Below are 20,525 nucleotides of genomic sequence, written 5' to 3' on the forward strand. Positions count from 1 at the left end.
ACTTTAGAAGAGGCCAAAGGAAGAAAAACCACACCTGATGATGCCAAAAGAGAGCAATGAGGATCACTGTAGCTCTACAGTGGGCTGCTTTCTGTAGAATTGCTACCATCAAGGGTACTGAGGGATAAGTGTAAAGTAGTCCCGGAGGTCAAACAAGCACCATTGTGTCCTTGAGTGATTGTCCTGGAGGGGGAACAATGGCTTAATGACTGCTGCACTTGATGTTGGACGGGGAGGCAAACAGATTGCAACATGTAGTGCCACAATGCTGAAAAATCCAAGCTGCCTCTGTTGGAGGACCATTTGTGAGGCAATAAAATGCTTCTACTGAGGCTGTTGATCAGAATGCTGGACCTCCCCGAGATGTGTATTGCCAACAGAAACTGCTGAGAAGATGCCGCTCACTGCCAAACTCTCAGGGCCTCCTGACGAGGATATGAATGTGTTCCACCCTGCTTGTTGAGATACCAGATATACTGTCTGTCTGTATCAATCACACAGGATGGAAGAACATCCTGAAAAGGCTGCAACACAAGGAGGACTGCCCTCTTCTCTAGAAACTTGATATGAATATGGGCCTCTGCAGAAGACCAGGACTTTTAAACTGTCCTTCTTTCAAAATGCTCCTCCCACTCCAGGAGGGAGGTATCCATGGCGACTATGGCTGAAGGAAAATAAATTACAAATGGTCTCCCTTCGGTTACGAAGGGAGACTTGCAACCACCAGTGAATCGGTTCATGACACACCTTTGTTAACTGTACAGGGAAATCCAGTTAATGAGCAAGGACTGATGAACAGCCAGACTCCAGTGTAGGGCCCTCATGTGATGTGCACCATTTTAGTGAGGCAAAGCCAGTTGCTAAACTCAGGTTCAAGAAGCTGGGGAGTGGGTCTGCCAATGCTTGCCTAGTGCTATTAATTACGAAACTAGGTATGTTGTCAGTCTCCGAAGTATTATCTGTTTTGGGAAGTACCTTCAGTACGAGCTTTTTTTCTGATGGCTGGTAGCTTGATTTCATTAGTGATAAGTTGCTTTGCAATAGATGTCTGGGAGGTAAAGCTGGCATTAAATTTATTTACAAATATGTTACCAAAATCAAAGGGATCAGAGTAGTTTGTACCAAATTATTGTTTTGTTTTTCTTTTATTACCTTTTACTTGAATACAACTGCATTTAGTTATTTACTGATTTACTGACTAATTGAGAAACTGATTGTGCTGCATTGTGTGTCACTTAGTCTTGAAAACTGCTGCAGATAAAGAAAACACCTACCTACTACAAACTGTTTGCCTTAAAAACTTCATCATCAGAAGGTGTGGTCAGATAGCATGGAATTATAAAGTAAATGGACTTCTACTCACCATACAGTAAACAGAAACACAAACACAAGATTATTAAATTTAATGTATATAGCTCCACAGGAGAAAAAGAACAAAAAAAAACATTTTAGAACCAGAAAGACACTTTATATGATGAAAGCATAACATTACTTTTACAACACATTTTGACATCCAAAAACTATAGACAGCATTATTTTACACTTTCAACTCAAGCACAGTATGCTTGAGCTTCATTAAAAGTCCTTGATTCATATGCTACTGATAGACCTTTCTGCAACAGTATTGCTCCAAAACAGTGTTGGCTAGCACATACTTGAAGTTTCACTGACCAAACAGACTTCCCCAATCAAAAAATGTAAAATAAAATAAGCAACTTGGCTGTGACATATCATATGACTTCACAGAAGGAGGCCTCAGTATTTATTTTTTCGTAATCAAAAACATTCTGTCTTATTCGCGGAACTAGAACCAAGCAACATCATACTATAGTAGCATTCTGACTAGCAGTCATACCAGTTAAGTCTTAAGGACTTAATCCAAACTCTAACAAGGTGAATGCTACAGTGAATAAACAGAAACCCTATGACAAAAAGATAGTGCAACACACTAAGGAATCTCATAAAAGATTACTTGTCACTGGGTTTCTACTTATTCACTATGCCATTCACCTTATTAGAGTCTGGTTTAAGTCCTTCAAAAGAAACGTGTCTGTTCATAGGTTCATAGGTTTATACTAGGCTATCTGCCCTAAGGCAATTATAAGCCTAGCCCAAAGTTATGTGGCTTACGCCACCCCTTATGTTAGAAATAATGTGCCCATTAGTTTGTTGTGCCTCTGTCCAGCAGTGACACAGAGATGATTCCCGGGGTAAACCTATGATCTCCCATCCACCGGTCAAGATTTCTCTTGAACACAGCCAGCGAGGTGCTCTGCCTCACATGGACCGGGATTTTATTCCACAGCATGGGGAGTCTCTGGGTGATAAATCTATCCCTCCAGCACGTCCTATTTATATCCGTGCTAAGGTTTAAGTCACTTGCTCTAGTGGTTCTGGTGGATTTGGATTTTTTGAGGTGGAGCATGTCCATTAATTCCGGGTTGGTCATGGCCTTGTATGTCAGGCATAGGTCACCTCTGAGCAGACGGTATGCAACTGAATAGAGTTGGAGTTTCTTCAGTCTGGCAGTATATGACAGGTTTTGGAGTCCCTTTATCCTTTTTGGTGAGGAACTTTTGGGGTCTCTCCAATTGCTGCAGGTGTCAGGTGAGATACATCCCGAATGGGGCATTGTACTCGATCATTGGTCTGATAAGTGAAGAGTACAGGGGAACAATGACCTCACTTGATCTGGATGTGAATCCCTTCATGATCAGATTGGCAATGTAGAAGGTCTTTCGAACCACTTTAGCAACGTGAGTGTCAAACGAGAGGCCACTGTCAACCTGGGTACCCAGGTCCCTGATAACCTCTTCTGTGCTTAGTGGGTTGCCACCTATATGGTAGCTTGGGGTTACCTTGTTTTTCCCGAAGGGTATGACTATACACTTTTTTGCGTTTAACTTCAGGCCATGGCTCTGGCACCAGCTATCAGTTTCCGTGAGACCCCTCTGAAGGATGTCTGTGTCCGATGTACTATCCACTATGGCACCCAGTTTGCAGTCATCCGCAAACTTTGTCAGCCATAGTCCTCCTATGTTTGCCTGTACTTCTGAGAAGTAGATGCCGAACAATAGGGGGCCAAGGACTGAGCCCTGTGGGACACCACTTGTAATCGGCTTGGAGTCTGACATGGCTCCAGCAACTCTAACCCTGTGGGTTCTGTCCTTTAGCCAGTTTGCAACCCATCAGAGGGATGGTCAATATGGAAAGCTTCAAAACTACTTTATCTACCCTAATTTGCCAAAAACAGTAACTATCATTTACCACAGAGAAGTTGTTAGCACTGGACATATTCATAAAGTTTCTTTAATTGTTGACGGTGTATAAAATCTTCCTTTTTAACCTATTTAAGTCTTTAGAGTGTGTATATACTCTAAGCTTGCTTTGCTCAACAACTAGCTGTTTTGCATGCTCTGAGACACACGAGTACTAGGAGTTTACATATCTGGCAATGGGCCATATTGTGTTAATAGGCAAGTACTAGGCTAGCTGCCTTTGTTGGCCATATGAAGCCTAGCCAATTTACTTTTGTGAGACTCAAACTTGTACCTCTTGTCTATGAGTTAAACACCTTAACAGTTATGCTAATTCTCAATGAGAAGGGAAAATCAAACCCTGCACCTTGTGTCTACAAGGTAAACACCTTAACCATTATACAAACTTCAAGCCCAAAAATCTGCAAATCATCGTTATGTAAGAAACCTCTCTCTCTCGACTGCCACCCCCAGGCTAAAACTGTTAAAAACTTTTTCTCTTTCGAGGAGTTGTTTGTGACCACATATATTACAATTACTGCAGTACTCATGGAAGACAAATTAATAAAAAGGCTATTTTGTACTAAATACTAGCAATGTCAAACATACAAGAAAAAAAATACACAGAATAGAAAATTACAAAAATTGTAAAGGAACAATCCAGCCAGTGCTAATAAAATAAAACAGATGAGCGCTTTCATCTTGGAACTCAAGACTTCATCAGATAAAATAATTCAAACCGTCACATTTTTACACTATTTGGTTAATTGGATAATTGACCCATAACCATTATCATCATGTTGAATACATAAAATAAAAACATTTGTATTAAAGTTAAGTGTACCCTGGTATAAAAATCAGTAAAGCTATTATCATCCCTTACACCAAAACTGCTACTAGGTTTTACAGACACATATTCGTTCAAGCCAGGAGAAGAACTGGCATTTAATCCAAGTTGCCATTTTAATTCCTAATTGACCAAAGTTATCTTCCAATCACCACCCCCCTCAGGTTCTTTTTAACAGTTTCCACAATACCAAACTGGAAACCTTTAAAATTGGCACAAAGCATATAAGAAAAAAATGAAACACCAACAAGGGGGAATAGAGGATGGGTATTCCTACTGCGTTAGTATGTTCCTTCTCTCTCAAAGATCTTCCGTTATGAGTGCCCCTCACACTACTGTACTGATAATCTTCAGGGGAATCAGTGTATCAGTAAACTTCAGCAGTTAAGCAGCATTTTCAACCACCAAAAAGAAAAAAAGAATTTGGTTTGTGTCTATGAAATGTTTTCAGCAAAATGCAAACAATTAAATCCACTCAGTCAAACTGACTATCGCTGACAGATCATTTCTATATGAGTAGCAAACCCCACTCCCATAGTCTCCATCAAGGATGTTTTACACACCAGCACTCCTGCCTCCTTAAACCAGTATAACAAACTCTGGAGAAACAACCTCAAAGCAAGCTTACAAAAAATGTTGGTGATTACCTGTTTGAATGAGCAAGTTTGAAAGTTACAAAAATAAAATAAAAAATACAAGAAAAAGAAAAAAAAAAGAAAAAATTGTAAATGAATAACTAGAAAACCAAAGAAAAGTATCATGCCAAAGTCTGTAGTACCATTAGTCTGTGAATCAAGCTTTATAAATCTGTGAAGTGGCAGCTTCTGAGATATCAACCTACTCAGAAACATTACTAAAGTATGCTGAAAATACTGCAACAGCTCAAGCAGGATCAGTTTTAACACAAGATTGTAAGGTTTTGCTGCATTTCTCAGAAGAAAAGCACACCACATCTGTGTGAGTACACTCATCATAACAGTAGATGTCAAAATAGTAGGATGAGTACTTCTTTACTTACCTCCATTTTCTTCTGGTCTTACTTCCAAAGCTTTACAGACATCCTCACAGTAGAGCTAGACTCACCACTAAGGCTGGACATCAGCCAATCATTTAGCTTAAAAAAAGAGCAGCCCAAGTCATTTTTGTTCTGTTTTGGTTGAATGCCTACTACCATAATGCACATCAGCTCCAGGCAAACTATGCCCCTGGATTTCAGTCTGTAATACCTTTTGAGGACTTAATGAGTTTATCAATCCTAATATCCCAGGGTCTGAGGAATGGTAGATCCTGGGGGGGGGGGGTGTCTGAGAACTCATGGAGGTGGCCGTAAGATCAATACATGTAGACAGATTTTTTTTTATTTTTTTTACTGATTTTGCTGCATCTTCCTCCTCCCTGGCATTCAGGACAGCAAAGAAATGGCCAGGGGGAAGTTATGTGAAGCTTACACAGCAGGAGCAGTGATTTTATTGCTTGAAAATTCACCATTATAGTGAATGTGCACGCACAACAGTACTATGATCATCATAGGGATCACTGATGTAGCATAAATCCTTAGCCATACGGAAACTACAAAGGCAATGTCCCACAAAAGTCAAAACAGTTACAGCATACTAGACGTACCTTCTTGCTACAGACATTAAAATATTCACCATATTATTGTTGTGGTCTTTCCTGAGACACGATACTTAAGTGAAGATCTTTGGAAACCAACAGCAAATGAAAAATACTAATGAAACAGAGGAGTTGCCACTAATTTCAAGCAGTCATAAAAAAGGAAGTTATAGCATGAAGTGCACTATGCCCTATTCCTAAAAGCAACAGCTCCACTCGAGTACACACGGGGCACTGACTGTTGAAAAAGGTTAAGCTGAGGGGACTGAATGATTTCCAGCTGCAGTTAATACACATGCATTTCATAACTACTACAGCAAAGTTCCTTATGATGAATTTCTGTTAATACACCCAACGCTTAACAGATAATACTGTATTCGGCTGTCAGCATTATATTCCTAAAGGACTTCATTGGTGAAAGACATTTCCTAAGTTACCATCAACATTTTTTTCAGCAAAGCACATCAACACAAATTTGCAAAAAGACCTCTCAAATTTATTTTTTGGAAATAATTACCACTTACTGTAAAAAAACTAACAGATGAGATTCTTTTTTCATTTGTGATGCTGCCAGAGAGAGATGCAGTCTCAAGCTGATAAACATCGACTTTGTTGTTTACAACCACAATGTACTTCTCTCCTTTTGGAGACCACTGTACTATGTGCGCTTCTAAATTTGCATGATCATTTTTGAAAAAGAAAAAAAGAAAAAAGTACTTTTTAGAGTAGCAAAAAAAATAGTTCAGCAACAGTCTATTATTCAGTTGGCATCACTGTAGATACATGAAATGCATAAAAAAACAAGAAAGAATCCAGACTCCATTGCTGCTCTTACACTGCTTTATATTCTCTTTTTAAAGTTTTCCTAAATTCTGCCAGCTTCCCTAGTGCAGTATTCCTCTAAAGCACCCTCCTAATGTTCAGAAAGGAGATTGCTACTCATGTAGAATGCAAAGTATGACCTGTAAAGTACTTACTGTAACGGGATCTTCAAGGAGAGGTCACTAACAGTGAAATGTATCATACAGGTTTACTGACATTTTTGTGTCATGTTTCCTGGGGACAGTTATCAAAAGTAGCTATCCCTTCCTTACAAGGAATGGACAAAGGCCTTTCTCTTTCTTAAGTATACTCACAAAAAGATGCAGTGAGACGCATTCACATATATACTGAACCATGAAACATTCTATACTGTTCTTTGAACTTGCATTTTCAACAGTGACAAGTGCATATGAGAAGCCAATAGAAATGAAGAAAACACAAGCGCAACAAGGGAAATGGAGGGCAGGAATCCTTTCTGTGTACCTGTCTAAATAAAATGAGAAAAAACTTTCCTTGGAAACTGAAGAACTCCAAATGGTAAAAAAAACAGTACAAATTCAAAACAAGTCAGAAGTTCAACATCCATAATTTAATAGGGAGACCGTATAAACAGTATAAACCAACAGCAAAGCTTTCAAGACTATGGCTTTCGCAATGCATATCATATGGATTGAGACATTGGCCCTCTGACTTGTTTTGAATTTGTACCTGTCTAAATATTTGTCACAAATGGAGAGACTACAATGCTTTTTCACTAAGTACATAACAAAAATGCACTCTAATTGGCGTGTGCCCTGGTCAAATTATGAAATGGTTGGTTGATTTGGCTGATTCACAATTCACTGAAAAATTAATACTGTGATGTCAGACTTTCTGTGAAATCGTTACACAGTGGGGTTTTGAAAACTTTCTGTTTTCCCCACTGTTGTGTGATCTTGAATTTGGTATACAAGTAACAGCGGATGTGGGGCGTGTAGCCTCCCCATAGTAGGTGGAAGCTTGCTCCTGCAAAAACACTTCTTTTGTGTTTTGTTTTTGATATTCTGTGTAGTCAACCACATTTGGTCATTATGTTTTACTGTTGTAGCCTATAGTGTCAGCAAGGTGAGTGCTGGGAAGAGATTTTTGTTAATCTTTACAGAAAGGAAGAGAGTTCCATATCTATCTACATCTATATATACCTCTATATATATATATATATATATATATATATATATATATATATATATATATATATATATATATATATATATATATATGTATATTACATATATATATATATATATATAGATATAGATAGTATACATTTCTACAGACAGATATAAAGATATCTAAAAGCATCTTTCAAAGATACCATTTAAAACAGATTTTCTTTCTTTTTTTTTTTTTGCATATGTACTATACAACATCAAATCCCTCTTATTTTCTTGATCCTATACTTCTTCCTTTTGGTTTAAATTTCTGGTGTACATTCTCTTTCTCAAGGCTTCTTCCACTGCAGCTTTCTCTAGCTTGACCAGTGAAGGAACTCTTAACTGAAATGTGTATGACTTTTCTTGTGTTCCTGCTCTTTATCGTCTTTCTAGAAATTCTGGGTCTAATGTACAATTACAGTAGACGTGATTTTTTCCTTCTGTTCACCTGACTGTTTCTAAGCCTACTGCCTGGCTAATTATTTCTGTAGCTTTTCTGCGAGCCATTAATTCTTGCTTTTGTCACTGTAGGTTGCCAAGATCAGAACCTAGCAACATGGGAAGGTTTCTACCAAGCTCCCCATTGGAATGTCAAGACTCACAATGCAGAGATGTCTTAATGGGGGGGGGGGGTCAAAAGTGCGAATAAAAGTCACTCTTGTCCTTTAAACTTGTGTCTTGCAAGCCTCCAACTCCCAAACTTATATTTACCAACTTCAACATTGTCATTACTCTGAAAAAAGAAATATTCCAAAAAACTGCAATTGCAAACTCAGTATATGTACGTTGGTATTTGTGGTCACATTCCAGGACTTGGCAATTGAAAGTTTAGGCATTTTAGATAGTTATCTTTCTGTCATCATTAGAGGATTTCATTAAAGTTGCTTTACCAACTAGGGCCCTAGTGCCTATGCCAGGTTTGGGAACTTTTTCATCCTGGGACAAGTACAACCATTTTCCATTTTTATTTTTTCTATGACATATACATCATTGACACATCCTCCACTACTTTTTCTATGACATATACATCATTGACACATCCTCCACTACTGCCACTTCAGATGCATGAGCTGCTGATTGAATCCAGGTCACTTGGTCCGTAGTCAGGGTTTTATCCCTGTATGCCACAGCACTGGCTGAAAGTTGTTCATTGGGATCAATGCAAGAATGCTGGAAACAGGTAGCGGTACAATAATTTATACTGACTTATTGCAGGTAAAAGCTGTTAAGATACAAATTATCTGATACATGGAAAAATAATCTAAACTATTAAGAGTGACAATTAGACTGCAGAAACAAATGAGTCAGATCGTATTACCACAAAAATGGACATATATTTAGGACAAACAAGACTATTACACAGGTGTTTTTTAACCTTTAAGAATACTGAAGAAAAAAGGAATATAGACACAAAGTGCTGGAGATGTAATTTTCTTACTGTACTAATATTAAAGATATTTACTGAATTGCATATAGCACACAGGATATGACATTTCAAAAACAAAACAAAACAAATTTCATGACATTTTTGCACATTAGGTGTACTGGAGGTGAAAATGGAATTGGACTAATAGAAAAGTAAACTGGCTGGTTTGTTCATATAATGAAAAACACATCAGTACATATAAAGGAACTTGTATACTGAATCAATGAAAAGAATCATGAAAGCATATAAGACAAAAGGACAGAAAAATGAGTTCTTACCAAACTGGAGAGAAACCTTAAAATGCTACAATCTGGCAAATCTAACATGGAAAGACTGTACTGCAAATACTATCAACAATAATTTTAAATGAATTTTAAAAAGTATTTGAAAATATGTGAATATCTCTTAATATTTCTAATATGATATATTTTGGAAAATAATGACTAAACACAATTTAAATTAAAATGAGAGGATCTGAAGCTGCAGCTCAGGAAGTCTGCCAACCTCATTTACTTCTCCAGGATGTGACTGGTAGTGAAGATGGAAGTCCAGGTCTATGATTCACTGCCAGAAAAACACTGCCTCCATGCAGATAGTAAAGACTCCCGACACCTGGCATGCCTGGAAGAAATTAGGCTGGGGAGGGGGGACAACAAAAACTCTGTCTACAGTGGTCCTGGTCTATAAAAACTGGCTTAGAAAGGGGACTCTCAAGATGGTGGCCACCTGAGAAGCACACTAACTACAGATGTCCCAATCAGACAACAGAGTAAGTTATACATCTAGGGGAAACTCTGTTATTGGCTAGCAGACCACTGTTTGAATGCAAGCAAAACTAATAATTAGACTGGGAAAAATCAGGGAAATAAAAAGGAAGTAATAGCCCTGGGTGAGAAGAACCTTAAGGCTGATCAGCATAAAGCAGACTTGTGTGCAGCATCAATGCCAGAGCTGACTTCACGTAAACTAAAGAAAACAATAGTCCAGATACATTCAGAAGTGCTTAAAATAAGTGAGCATTTGGAAGACTATACAAGAACAAATGAAAAACTGATGGAAAAAGGCATTAAATAATAAATATGAGCCAAAAAATATCACATGGACTGAAACGCTGGTCCTCTGGCATGAGATAATGAAATATTTCAGAAATTGGTAGATCTAGAAGATAATGCATGATGAGAAATAAATAAATTTTCCAGAAATACCAGAAAATTTGGAGGGAGTGACTGCATTAACTGTATGAAGCTATAAGTAACTGGACGTGTTTTGCAGGAGTATTTGTTAATTAAGAGCGCATATTACTTTTGCTCCTAATTTCACTTCCAAAAATAAACAAAGACCAAACTGATTAAAATGCAGTCATTACAGCAAAAGAAACTTCTGACAAAAATGTGGCAAAAAGGAAAGGTGATAAATATAGGTGATTCCACTGCATTTCTGGAAGATGAATACTCATTTTATAGTACACAAAAGAAGAATATGTTTATCCAGATCATTAAAAGTTGTTACAGGGCTTGGGTAAGACTCAAACTTCTATATCCAGCAGTCTTTAGGATATTTTCAACAGGTGGGTCAAAAACTTATATGGTAGCAGGCTTAGCATTGGACAGAGAGAGAAAAGGACATTAGTCAGCAAGGAGAAGAAGACTTTGCTTCTGGGCCATACATAAGTAAGGAGAGGGGGGCAAAAAAGAGACTGTACCAGTGAAACAATTTTACTTGTTCCAAACAAAAATGCCTGAGTGACAGAAAAGTCCAGGAGTGGGCCAGATGAATGAGGAAAAGCTTGGATTCAAATCAGATGTCACAACTGAAAGAAGGTGAGGAATGCAAATAAGACCACAGTTAAGTGAACTTACTGAAGGGTGGAATAATATAGCAATAACCCACGCCTGGGCGTGGGTAATGCGGGATTTACCCACGGTTGGTTCGCCCTCGGACCAAAGACAACCGTGGGTAAATCCTGCATTACCCACACCCAGAAGTGGGTTATTGCTATTATACTATGACATTATTTAAGAAAAGAAATAATTACTTTTCTTAAATAATGGCATTGTATAATGCCTCTTTACTGCCCTTCCGCAGCTGGCTGGTACCAGCGGCAGTTCTGATGTACTGCGCATGCCTACGCAGTACATCAGAGCTGTGGCCAAAAGCAACGGAGAAAGCAAGATCTCCATTGCTTTTTACTGTTTCGCTATGTTAAATGGGTTTAACATAGCAAGACAGCTTTAAAATAAGCAACGGAGATGTCTGTTGCTTATTTTCAAGCTGTCTCGCTATGTTAAACCCATTTAACATAGCGAGACAGGTTTAAAAAAAAAAGCAACGGAGAAAGCAAGATCTTCGTTGCTTTTTACTAATGTCGCTATGTTAAGCGAGTTTAACATAGCGAGACACTTTAAAAAGCAACTGAGATCTCCGTTGCTTTTTTAAACCTGTGTCGCTATGTTAAACTCTTTTAACATAGCGAGACAATGTTTAAAGACTTATACTAATGGAAAAGTCCGGGTGGCGGGATCTTTTCCATTAGTATAATCGATTACAACGTCTGCTGACCAATCATCGTGCACGTTTTGGAATATTAATGGGGGGTCATGGTATAATATAGAAATTATTATTCCCACTATGAGTTGTACAAACAGGTGGTAAAACTTATAAAAAAAAAAAAATCTTGTTTTGTGCACGTCAGAACAGACTGGGATTTGAATCAGAATTTAGTATGGCGAAGGAAGAGGACTGTGTAGAAGACTAATAAAGTGAACCTAGTAAAATGTGGAGCAGCTACTGAGTATCAACCCCATTATGTGCCATTTATTTTAAAATCTGCAGGGAGCTATCACATATGAATCTCATGTTGTTGTGTTGCATGGAAGGAAACAATACAATCTCCTTTGACAATCATATTGCCAAAGTAGTTAAGAAATCCTTCTATGCAGCCCATCTAATTACTAAGGGATTCGCATCTAGAAATAAAGATGTTATAGTGCCCCACTATTAGTCACTCATCAGACCAATCATAGAGTACAATGCCCCATTTGGGATGTACCTCACAAGACACTTCAAAAACAGCTTGAAAGACCACAAAAGCACCTCACCAAGAGGATTACTGGCCTCAAACATATGTCCTATGCAGCCCGACTGAAAAAGCTCCGGCTGTACTCAGTGGCATATCGCTTACTCAGAGGTGATCTCTGCCTGACTTACAAAGCCATGTCCAACTCAGAATTGATGGACATGCTCCACCTAAAGAAATCCAAGTCACTGCGAGCCACGCGCTCTAGTGAGCTAAACCTCGCCACAACAAGAAATATAACATTTTGGAGGGACAGACTCCTGTTACAGTGACTCACCATGCTTTGGAACAAAATTCCTAACTACAATAGGCAGAGCCTCTCACTAACACTCTTCAAGAGAAGCCTTGACGAGTGGATGGGTAACAGAAAATACACCCCTGGGATCACTTCATTGGCTCTGCTTGACAGAGGCTCAGTTATTTAATCAATGGGGCGGCGAAAGCTGACACACTCTGGCTAGGTTTATAAATGCCCTTGGGCAGATAGCCTAGTACCTACCTATGAACCTATGAATGTAAAATAAGCCATTTAACATGAAATATCTAAATGAAAATAAACATTATTGCAAAATACAATGTAACAGTACAAAGTTATATTTCTTAAATGCAAAAAGTAAGTACAGTAATGCAGTGTGTGTATGGAGAAAAACGAGCTACATGGATATTAACAGTACACAATTAAAAAGAAGCTTACCATTTACAATGCAGCACAACACAAATTGGAAGTAGAAAGGTAAAGTTAAATAATGTTGAGATCTGAAGGTGTTGGTGGCGGACTGAGGATACAAGGAATTGCTCAAAGAAGCATATAACATCACTGTCAATGTCTTCCTGATATACACAACGTATGTTACAAGAATAGACAATCTAGTCAAGGGTAGTGCTCTTCACTTCTGTAAAATAAGCATGTTCAATTATGAAAGCAAAGTGAAGATTACAAGATTAGTGGGATTTCTTTATGAGCAGTTACTTTAGCAGAGTATAGGTTGTCTGGCTTGTCTAAGAGGACATTAACAAACATTGAAATGATGCATTTCAGATAAGAAAAGGATCAAGTAAGAGATGATTAGAAACTGCATTCTGTGACCTTTTCAAAGGATCTATTAAAGGAAGTCAGCAGTTTACTCTTAGACAAGCAGCAAAAGCAAGTTTTGAGAGAACCAAAGTTTAAAAAGGGCAAAACAAATGGTATTGCAACTGAACATAAAGTTTAACTTCAGAATGCACTAGGCATAAAATCACATAATTATGTTCTTTTCACAGGGATAGTAAGTGAATTCTTTCAATGACCTAGTTTTTAAGTAAAAGGTTAACTGATTATATGCAGACTGTTTTTCTACATTTGTGAAGGGAAACCCATTACAACAGCAGCAATGTGTAAGCTTCATCAAAATGTACCTCAGTATGAGTACCCCTATTTTTGGGGAGGTACCACTACTGTGAATCTGAGGCTTCGGAGGTTTTATCTTTTCTTTTTTTTTTGTTTTTTAGAGGGTTTTGGAGAAGGGCATAGTGAACTGAACTGCGCTGGAAAAATATAACATGAACCCAAGCAAATCTATGAAATTGCAACTACGTAAAATTCATGTCCGTCAAACATTACAAAGTATGCATAAGCTGCTATTAGGATATATATATATATATATATATATATATATATATATATATATACACATATATGTGTATATATATATATATATATATATATATATATACACACATATATGTATATATATATATATATATATATATATATACACATATACATACATATACACACACACACACACCAGAAATGACACTCATTATACGCAAATGTTACTTTAAAATATCAGAATGGCTACTTCAGAAATTTTAACAAAGAATGTATACGGTGTTTCAGGCACAGAAAAAAAGCATAGAGTACTTAATGAATTGTATTAACAAATGCAGGGTGCAAGCTATCATGTTTCAAGAGACACATTCGCACAGAAAGAAACACAAGTGGACTTGCAAGATGGCTGCATACTGATAAACAGTTTGATTTGAGCTTTCCAGTGTGAAAAAAGAAACTTATAGGCCAGTGAAACTGTCAGTTTGGGTAAAATGTGATCACTGTCTGGTTAGTAATTACATTTCCCAAACGCCAGCAAAAAAGAAATTTGGAGAACCTCTGGGAAAATTAACCAGAAAAGGAAAACAGAAAACTCTTGTCTGGGAAGAATCCTGTACCTGTTCATTAAAAAGCAATCTAAGTTTCAGCTTTAGTACCACAGACAGCTTTCAGTAATTTAGAGGGAAAGATGAATCAAATGGACTCAGAAGTGCCTAAAATAAATGAAATACTGAAAGACATAATCAACACACAAAAGACTGGAAAAATAAGAGGAACATTAACTAGTTAGTCATTCAGATGACCTGCTAAGAACTCCAACAATCAGAGGATGAAATGAAGAAAAGACGGGCAAAGCATGAGGCTTTTTTAAGAAGAGCAGTTTCAAAAAACTGTAGAGTTAGAAGACGGACCGTGCAGAGAAAACCCGAGATTTTCTGCTGTACCACAGAAAATCGAAGGAGCAGATTTGTATTAGCTTTATAAAAGTACAAATAAGTGACTGGACTCGTGTTCCACATCAGGATCTGTTAACTTGGAAGGCATATTGTGCATATGCACCAAACCTGGCCTTGAGAAAGCATGGGAAGTCTGTATATTGTGTTCTGAGGGTGATTTACAAAGATTCTTTAATAAAGAAAAGTCATTACCTGTTTTTCCCCCTCATTGCTGACTGCTTTTACTTGGAGATGAGCAGTCTGCAGGTGTAAAAAAAGAAGTTATGTACTTACTATAATGTTCCATCTGAGTTGTTGGTTTTTCATCTGTCTTCAACCTGTGGGTTCAGATCAGACTCGGCTGAATACTACAGCTCTAGGATCCAAAAATCTGAGCTCCTCCTGTACCCTCATCCCCTCAGATAGAGTTTGCTGCTCACAATCTATCTAGTGTTTACAACAAAAAGGTTTTAAATACATGTCCTTGAAATGTAGAGAAAAAGAGCACTTCAAGAGCTCAAACAGATAAAGGGATATCCACATCCATATCCTTCAGGTCTTAAAAAATCTGGAAGGGGGATGGAGGGAGAGAAGGTTGAAGACAAATGAAAAACCAACAATTCAGATGGAATGTTGTGGTAAGTATAACTTCTTCATCTGAAGTTGTTTTTCATTTGATCTTCAACCTATGGGACAGAATCCCCAGCTAAAGAACTCTTGGGAGGCTCTCATGGAAGGGTATTCAGGAGCATAGCAGAACCAAAGGAGGCCCTATTCTTGGAAATAATGTTCAATCTGTAATGTGATATAAAGGTATGTGAATTAGAGCAAGTAGCTGCAGAGCAAATATCAATAGGAACTCTGAACAGAAAGGAGTGGAAGTGGACACAGACCTGGTAGAATGAGCCTTGGCCAGTACAGGTTAAGGGTATTCCTGTAATGGAATAAACAAGTGAAATGCAGCTTGTAAGCCAATTAGCCAGAATCACTTTGGAAATTAGTTTTCCCAGATCAGCTTTAGAGAAGGATACAAAGAGCTGGTCAGACTTCTGAAATGTTTAGTTTTATCAAAATAAAACCATAACTGTCTATGTACATCTAGCATATGGAGTTTGTATTTCCCTTTGTTTTGAAAATTGGAGCAGAAAACTGGGAGATTGATGACCTGATTGATGTTAGATTCAGATGCACCCCCCCCCCCCCCAAAAAAAAAAAAAAAAAACTTTACTGGATTATCACTTGTAACACAGGCAAATTTACATTCATATTCATATAAAAGTACTCAAACTATACTAACAAAAACATTATACTTCACATATACTGACATTAAAGAAAGCATCACTGTATTAAAAAGTTACTCCTTTTCAGTATTTTCACGAACAACTTTCGCTCTGTAATTAGTCAATGTTCGGTAATACAATATGCCGATGATTCAGCTATTATCTGCACAGCTAGCTCCATACCAGAACTATAACAAATTACCCAAAACACCTTTACCTCTACTGAAACCTGGATGACCAATAACTATCTTGCACTTAACCCTAACAAAATAAAACTCATATTATTCACCCCCCAAGAAACACCCCCCTAAACAAAGCAGAGTTTACTATTCACACTCAAAACAATACTATCACCAACCAAGGTCGTGTCTCATACAAAACTACTAGGTGTGATGCTAGACAAAAACCTGACATTTGACCTGCACATGCACAATAGCATCAAAAACTTGGCATCTTTTACAGACTTAAATATTTCCTCAGCCGCTCCACAAAACAAATCCTTGTTACTACCTATCTCCTATCATCTCTCACATATGGTGTTCCTCTACTTACAAATATTCAGTTCTCCCTGAAATCCAAACTTGAGACCTGTTATAACAAAACAGCAAAGTCTGTACCTAATGCTAAATACTCCTCCCATCACTGTTCCTCCTTATACTTGCTGAACTTGCTTGAACTCCCTAATCACCTCACATATATACAATTAACTACTGCACATAAAATTAGTTTCAAATCTTCAGATTGGCCAGCCCTTACTTCTATATTCACTCACTACTATCCTAACAGGCCTCTTAGATCAGGGAACTAACTTCTCTTGAAAGTAGAAAAAAAAGAGAAGTTATGTTCTTACCATAATGTTCCATATTTGTTGTTGATCTTCATTCATTTATTACTGATGGGTATCTGTTCTGTTCTCGGAACCGAGTCAGCCGTTATAACAAGCTTGCACCAGCCAAAAAACTCTCGAGCTAAGTCTTACCCATAGTGCCCCTCTCTATACTACCTCAGATCCAATTTGCCTGTAAAGGAGAAAGTGGAGGCTTTATCTGAACAACTTCCCTATTACAGGCTAGGACTATATGCGAACCTCCAGGAGTCTTTTGGAGGGAGATGGTGATGGTGGGGGGGGGGGTTGTAATAAATGACAGAATGATCAACAACACAGATGGAATGTTATGATAAGAACATAACTTCTATATCTGATGATGTTAATCTTCATTCATTCCTTACTGACGGGACAGAGTCCCTAGCTACTCTGTCTCCTGGGAGGCTGTATGGAAGAATATCCCCGAGTACCACTGATCGAAAGGAAGCCCCCCCCCCTGGAGACCATATGCAATTTGTAATGAGTGATAGAGGTATGAGGGGTAGACCATGTCGCTGCTGCACAAATGTCGTCTATAGTGGCTCTTGCATGGAAAGCAACAGATGTTGCAACTGGTCTTGTGGAATGCGCTTTGACTTTAGATGGTTATGCGGCTTTGTTCTGGTTGGTAGATGAAGCACATACAGTCTCTCAACCATTTAGGCAAGGTAACTTTGGAAACAGGTCTCCCCAGTCTTGGTCCTGAGAATGTCACAAATAACTGGTCAGATTTTCGTAATGACTTAGTTCTGTTGAGGTAAAAATGCAATTGTCTATGTTTATCAAGTAAATGTAATGCATATTCTCCTCTGTTAGAAAAAGTAGGAAAGAAAACGGATATAATTAAGGTTTGATTAACAGTTAAGTCTGAAATAACTTTGGGCAAAAAGGAAGGGTTAGTGCGGAGTAATACTCTGTCCTTATAGAACACTATGTAAGGCTGTTTTATGCACAAAGTTTGCAACTCAGAAATTTGTCTCGCTGAGGTAATGGCCACCAAGAACAAGGTCTTCCAGGATAAGAATTCAGTTCACAGTTGGCAGCAGATTCAAAGGGAAAACAAGTCAAGGCTTGTAGAAAAAGAAGTTATGTACTCACCATAACGTTCCATGTTTGTAGTCCATCTCACCCTTCATTCTTACACATGGGTTAGGAGCCGATCCTCGGCTCCGACTCAGCCTTTTAAGCAAGCTCAAAGTCTTCTAGTTGGCTCATGGCTAGGACGGTATCCCATGGTGCACCAGTATAATCCCCAGATCTTGTTTGCTGCTAACCATAGAAAGAATAACAAACTAACCAGAAACAACAATAATACAAGGTCTCCCCTTAAGAAAAAATTTTTTCTGTCTCCAGATCCTACCAGAAAGGGGGTAGGAGGGTGGGTTTGTAAGAATGAAGGGTGAGATGGACTACAAACATGGAATGTTATGGTGAGTACATAACTTCTTTATGTTCTGTAGTCCTATCTCGCCTTCATTCTTACACATGGGACAGCGTCCCCAGCACCTTATTCTTGGGTGGCTCACGGAAAAATACTCCTGAGTACTGTGGAACCAAAGGAGACTCTATCCCTAGAGGTCAAATCCAATTTGTAATGAGTACTAAAGGTGTGAGGGGTAGCCCATGTTGCTGCTGCACAAATATCAATTGGAACCTTGGCTTGAAAGGCTGCAGAAGTAGACTGAGATTTCGTAGAATGAGCCTTAATTCTGAACAGTAAAGGCTTACCATTGGAAGAATAAATGTAGGATATACAACTGGTGATCCAATTCGAAAGGGTCATTTTGGAAACCGGGAGACCTAATCTGGAGTCGGAGAAGGAAACAAATGATTGGTCTGGCTTTCTGAATTCCTTGGTCTGGTGTAGATAGAACCGTAATTGTCTGTAAACGTCCAACCGATGGCATCTGTATTCTGCTGCATTGGAATGATTAGGGAAGAACACTGGAAGCTCTATAGTTTGGTTCAAGTTGCTATGAGAGCACACCTTGGGGACAAATGATGGATTAGTACGAAGAGATACTCTATCTTTGTGGAAAATCAAATAAGGGGGCTTGACAGACAGTGCTTGTAGCTCTGAAACTTGTCTAGCTGATGTGATTGCCACCAGAAACAAAGTCTTCCAAGACAGAAATTTCAACAAACACGACTGAGCTGGTTCAAAGGGTGGAGACGTTAATGTAGATAGAATGAAGTTTAGATTCCATGAAGCTACCGGTTCCTAAAAAGGAGGTCTCAACAAAGTAGCACCTTTAAGGAAGGTCTTACAAACTTTGTGAGACATCAAACTGGATTCATGTTGACTCAAATGAAAATTTGATATTGCTGCCAAGTGAACCCTAATTGTGGCAGCAGCAGAGCCCTGGTGAAAATGTTAAGACAAGAATTCCAATGCCACTGGAATAGATGCGGTACAAGGGTCAACATTACTTTCCTCAGCCCAGATAGATAACCTTCTCCATTGTATAACTTTCTAGTGGAGGGCTTGTGAGAAGATGCAAGCATGTGAGTCACAGAGGGTGAGAAATCAAAGCCTGACTAGGGATGGAACTGGAGCAGCCAAGCTGTGAAATTGAGGGTGTGGAGGTTGGGATGAAGAGAGCCTGACATATGCGTCAATAGATCTGGCATGGAGTTCAGAGCCCATGGGTCTAGTAGGCGAGGCCCGAGAAAGTGGAACCAAACCTGATGAGACCAGTAAGGAGTGATGAGGATCAATTTGCTTCTCAACAGTTTTGCTTTCTGAATCACCTTGGATATGACAGGAAAGGGCGGAAAAGCATAAAGGAGACCCATGGGCCAATCGTGAACAAGTGCATCTCTTGGTGACTCCCCCGGAGGGGGGATAAGGGAAAAATAGCTGCTGCATTTGGAGTTGATCGGGCTGGCAAAAAGATCGCAGCAAGGCTGTCCCCATCGGCGGAAAATCTGTTCCTCTATTTCCTGCTTCAGAGACCACTTGTGAGGCATCAAGATTGCCAGGCTGAGTTTGTCAGCTATCACGTTGGTTGTCCCCAGGATTTGCATTACCACTAGAAAGCGCTGGGAAGATATCGCCCATTTCCAAACACGAATAGCCTCTAGAGAGAGTGGGTACGATCTGGTTCCGCCTTGTTTGTTGAGATGCCATACTACCGACATGTTGTCTGATTGCATCGCTATCGTCCCAAGAGGAAGAAGGTCATGGAGTAAGCACTGCCCTTATCTCTAGGACACTGATATGCAGGTGGGCCTCATGATCTTGCCATGTGCCTTGGACAGTCCTGTCTAGATAATGCCCCCCCCATCTGTGAGGCATCCGTGGTCACAGTAGCAACGGGTTGGCGTGGGAGGAATGGAGTGCCTGTCATTAGCTGGTTGGGTTGGATCCAACAACGGAGGTCCTTTTTGCAAGACTCTGTTAACAGGATGTGTTGGTATAGAGGCAGTTGTTGGAAGGACCACTGGGACGACAGAAGCCATTGAAGAATCCGCATGTGTAGTCTGGCCAGAGGCACAAGTAATATGGTGCAGGCCATGGTCCTTAGAAGTTTCAGCACTGTCTTTACCTTGACTTTGCGGAGGGGGAGAAGACAGAGAACTTGTACGAAATTCTGTGCTCTTTTGGAAGACGAGC

The 20,525-nt window shown here is 38.9% G+C and overlaps 1 protein-coding gene across 1 annotated transcript in view; it reads right to left on the minus strand.

The window, feature by feature from the left end:
- The window catches only part of PAK1IP1 (PAK1 interacting protein 1), a 999,879-nt gene that overhangs the window by 473,372 nt on the left and 505,982 nt on the right, over window positions 1–20,525 (minus strand). The window contains exon 6 of the mRNA XM_044064976.1: window positions 6,243–6,388. Coding sequence (XP_043920911.1) covers window positions 6,243–6,388 — 146 coding nt within the window. The remainder of the gene's footprint in view (window positions 1–6,242; window positions 6,389–20,525) is intronic.

This window comes from Protopterus annectens, chromosome 3.part0 (assembly GCF_019279795.1).
Source record: "Protopterus annectens isolate FY-2018-M chromosome 3.part0, PAN1.0, whole genome shotgun sequence".
NCBI classification, from domain to species: Eukaryota; Metazoa; Chordata; order Ceratodontiformes; family Protopteridae; genus Protopterus; species Protopterus annectens.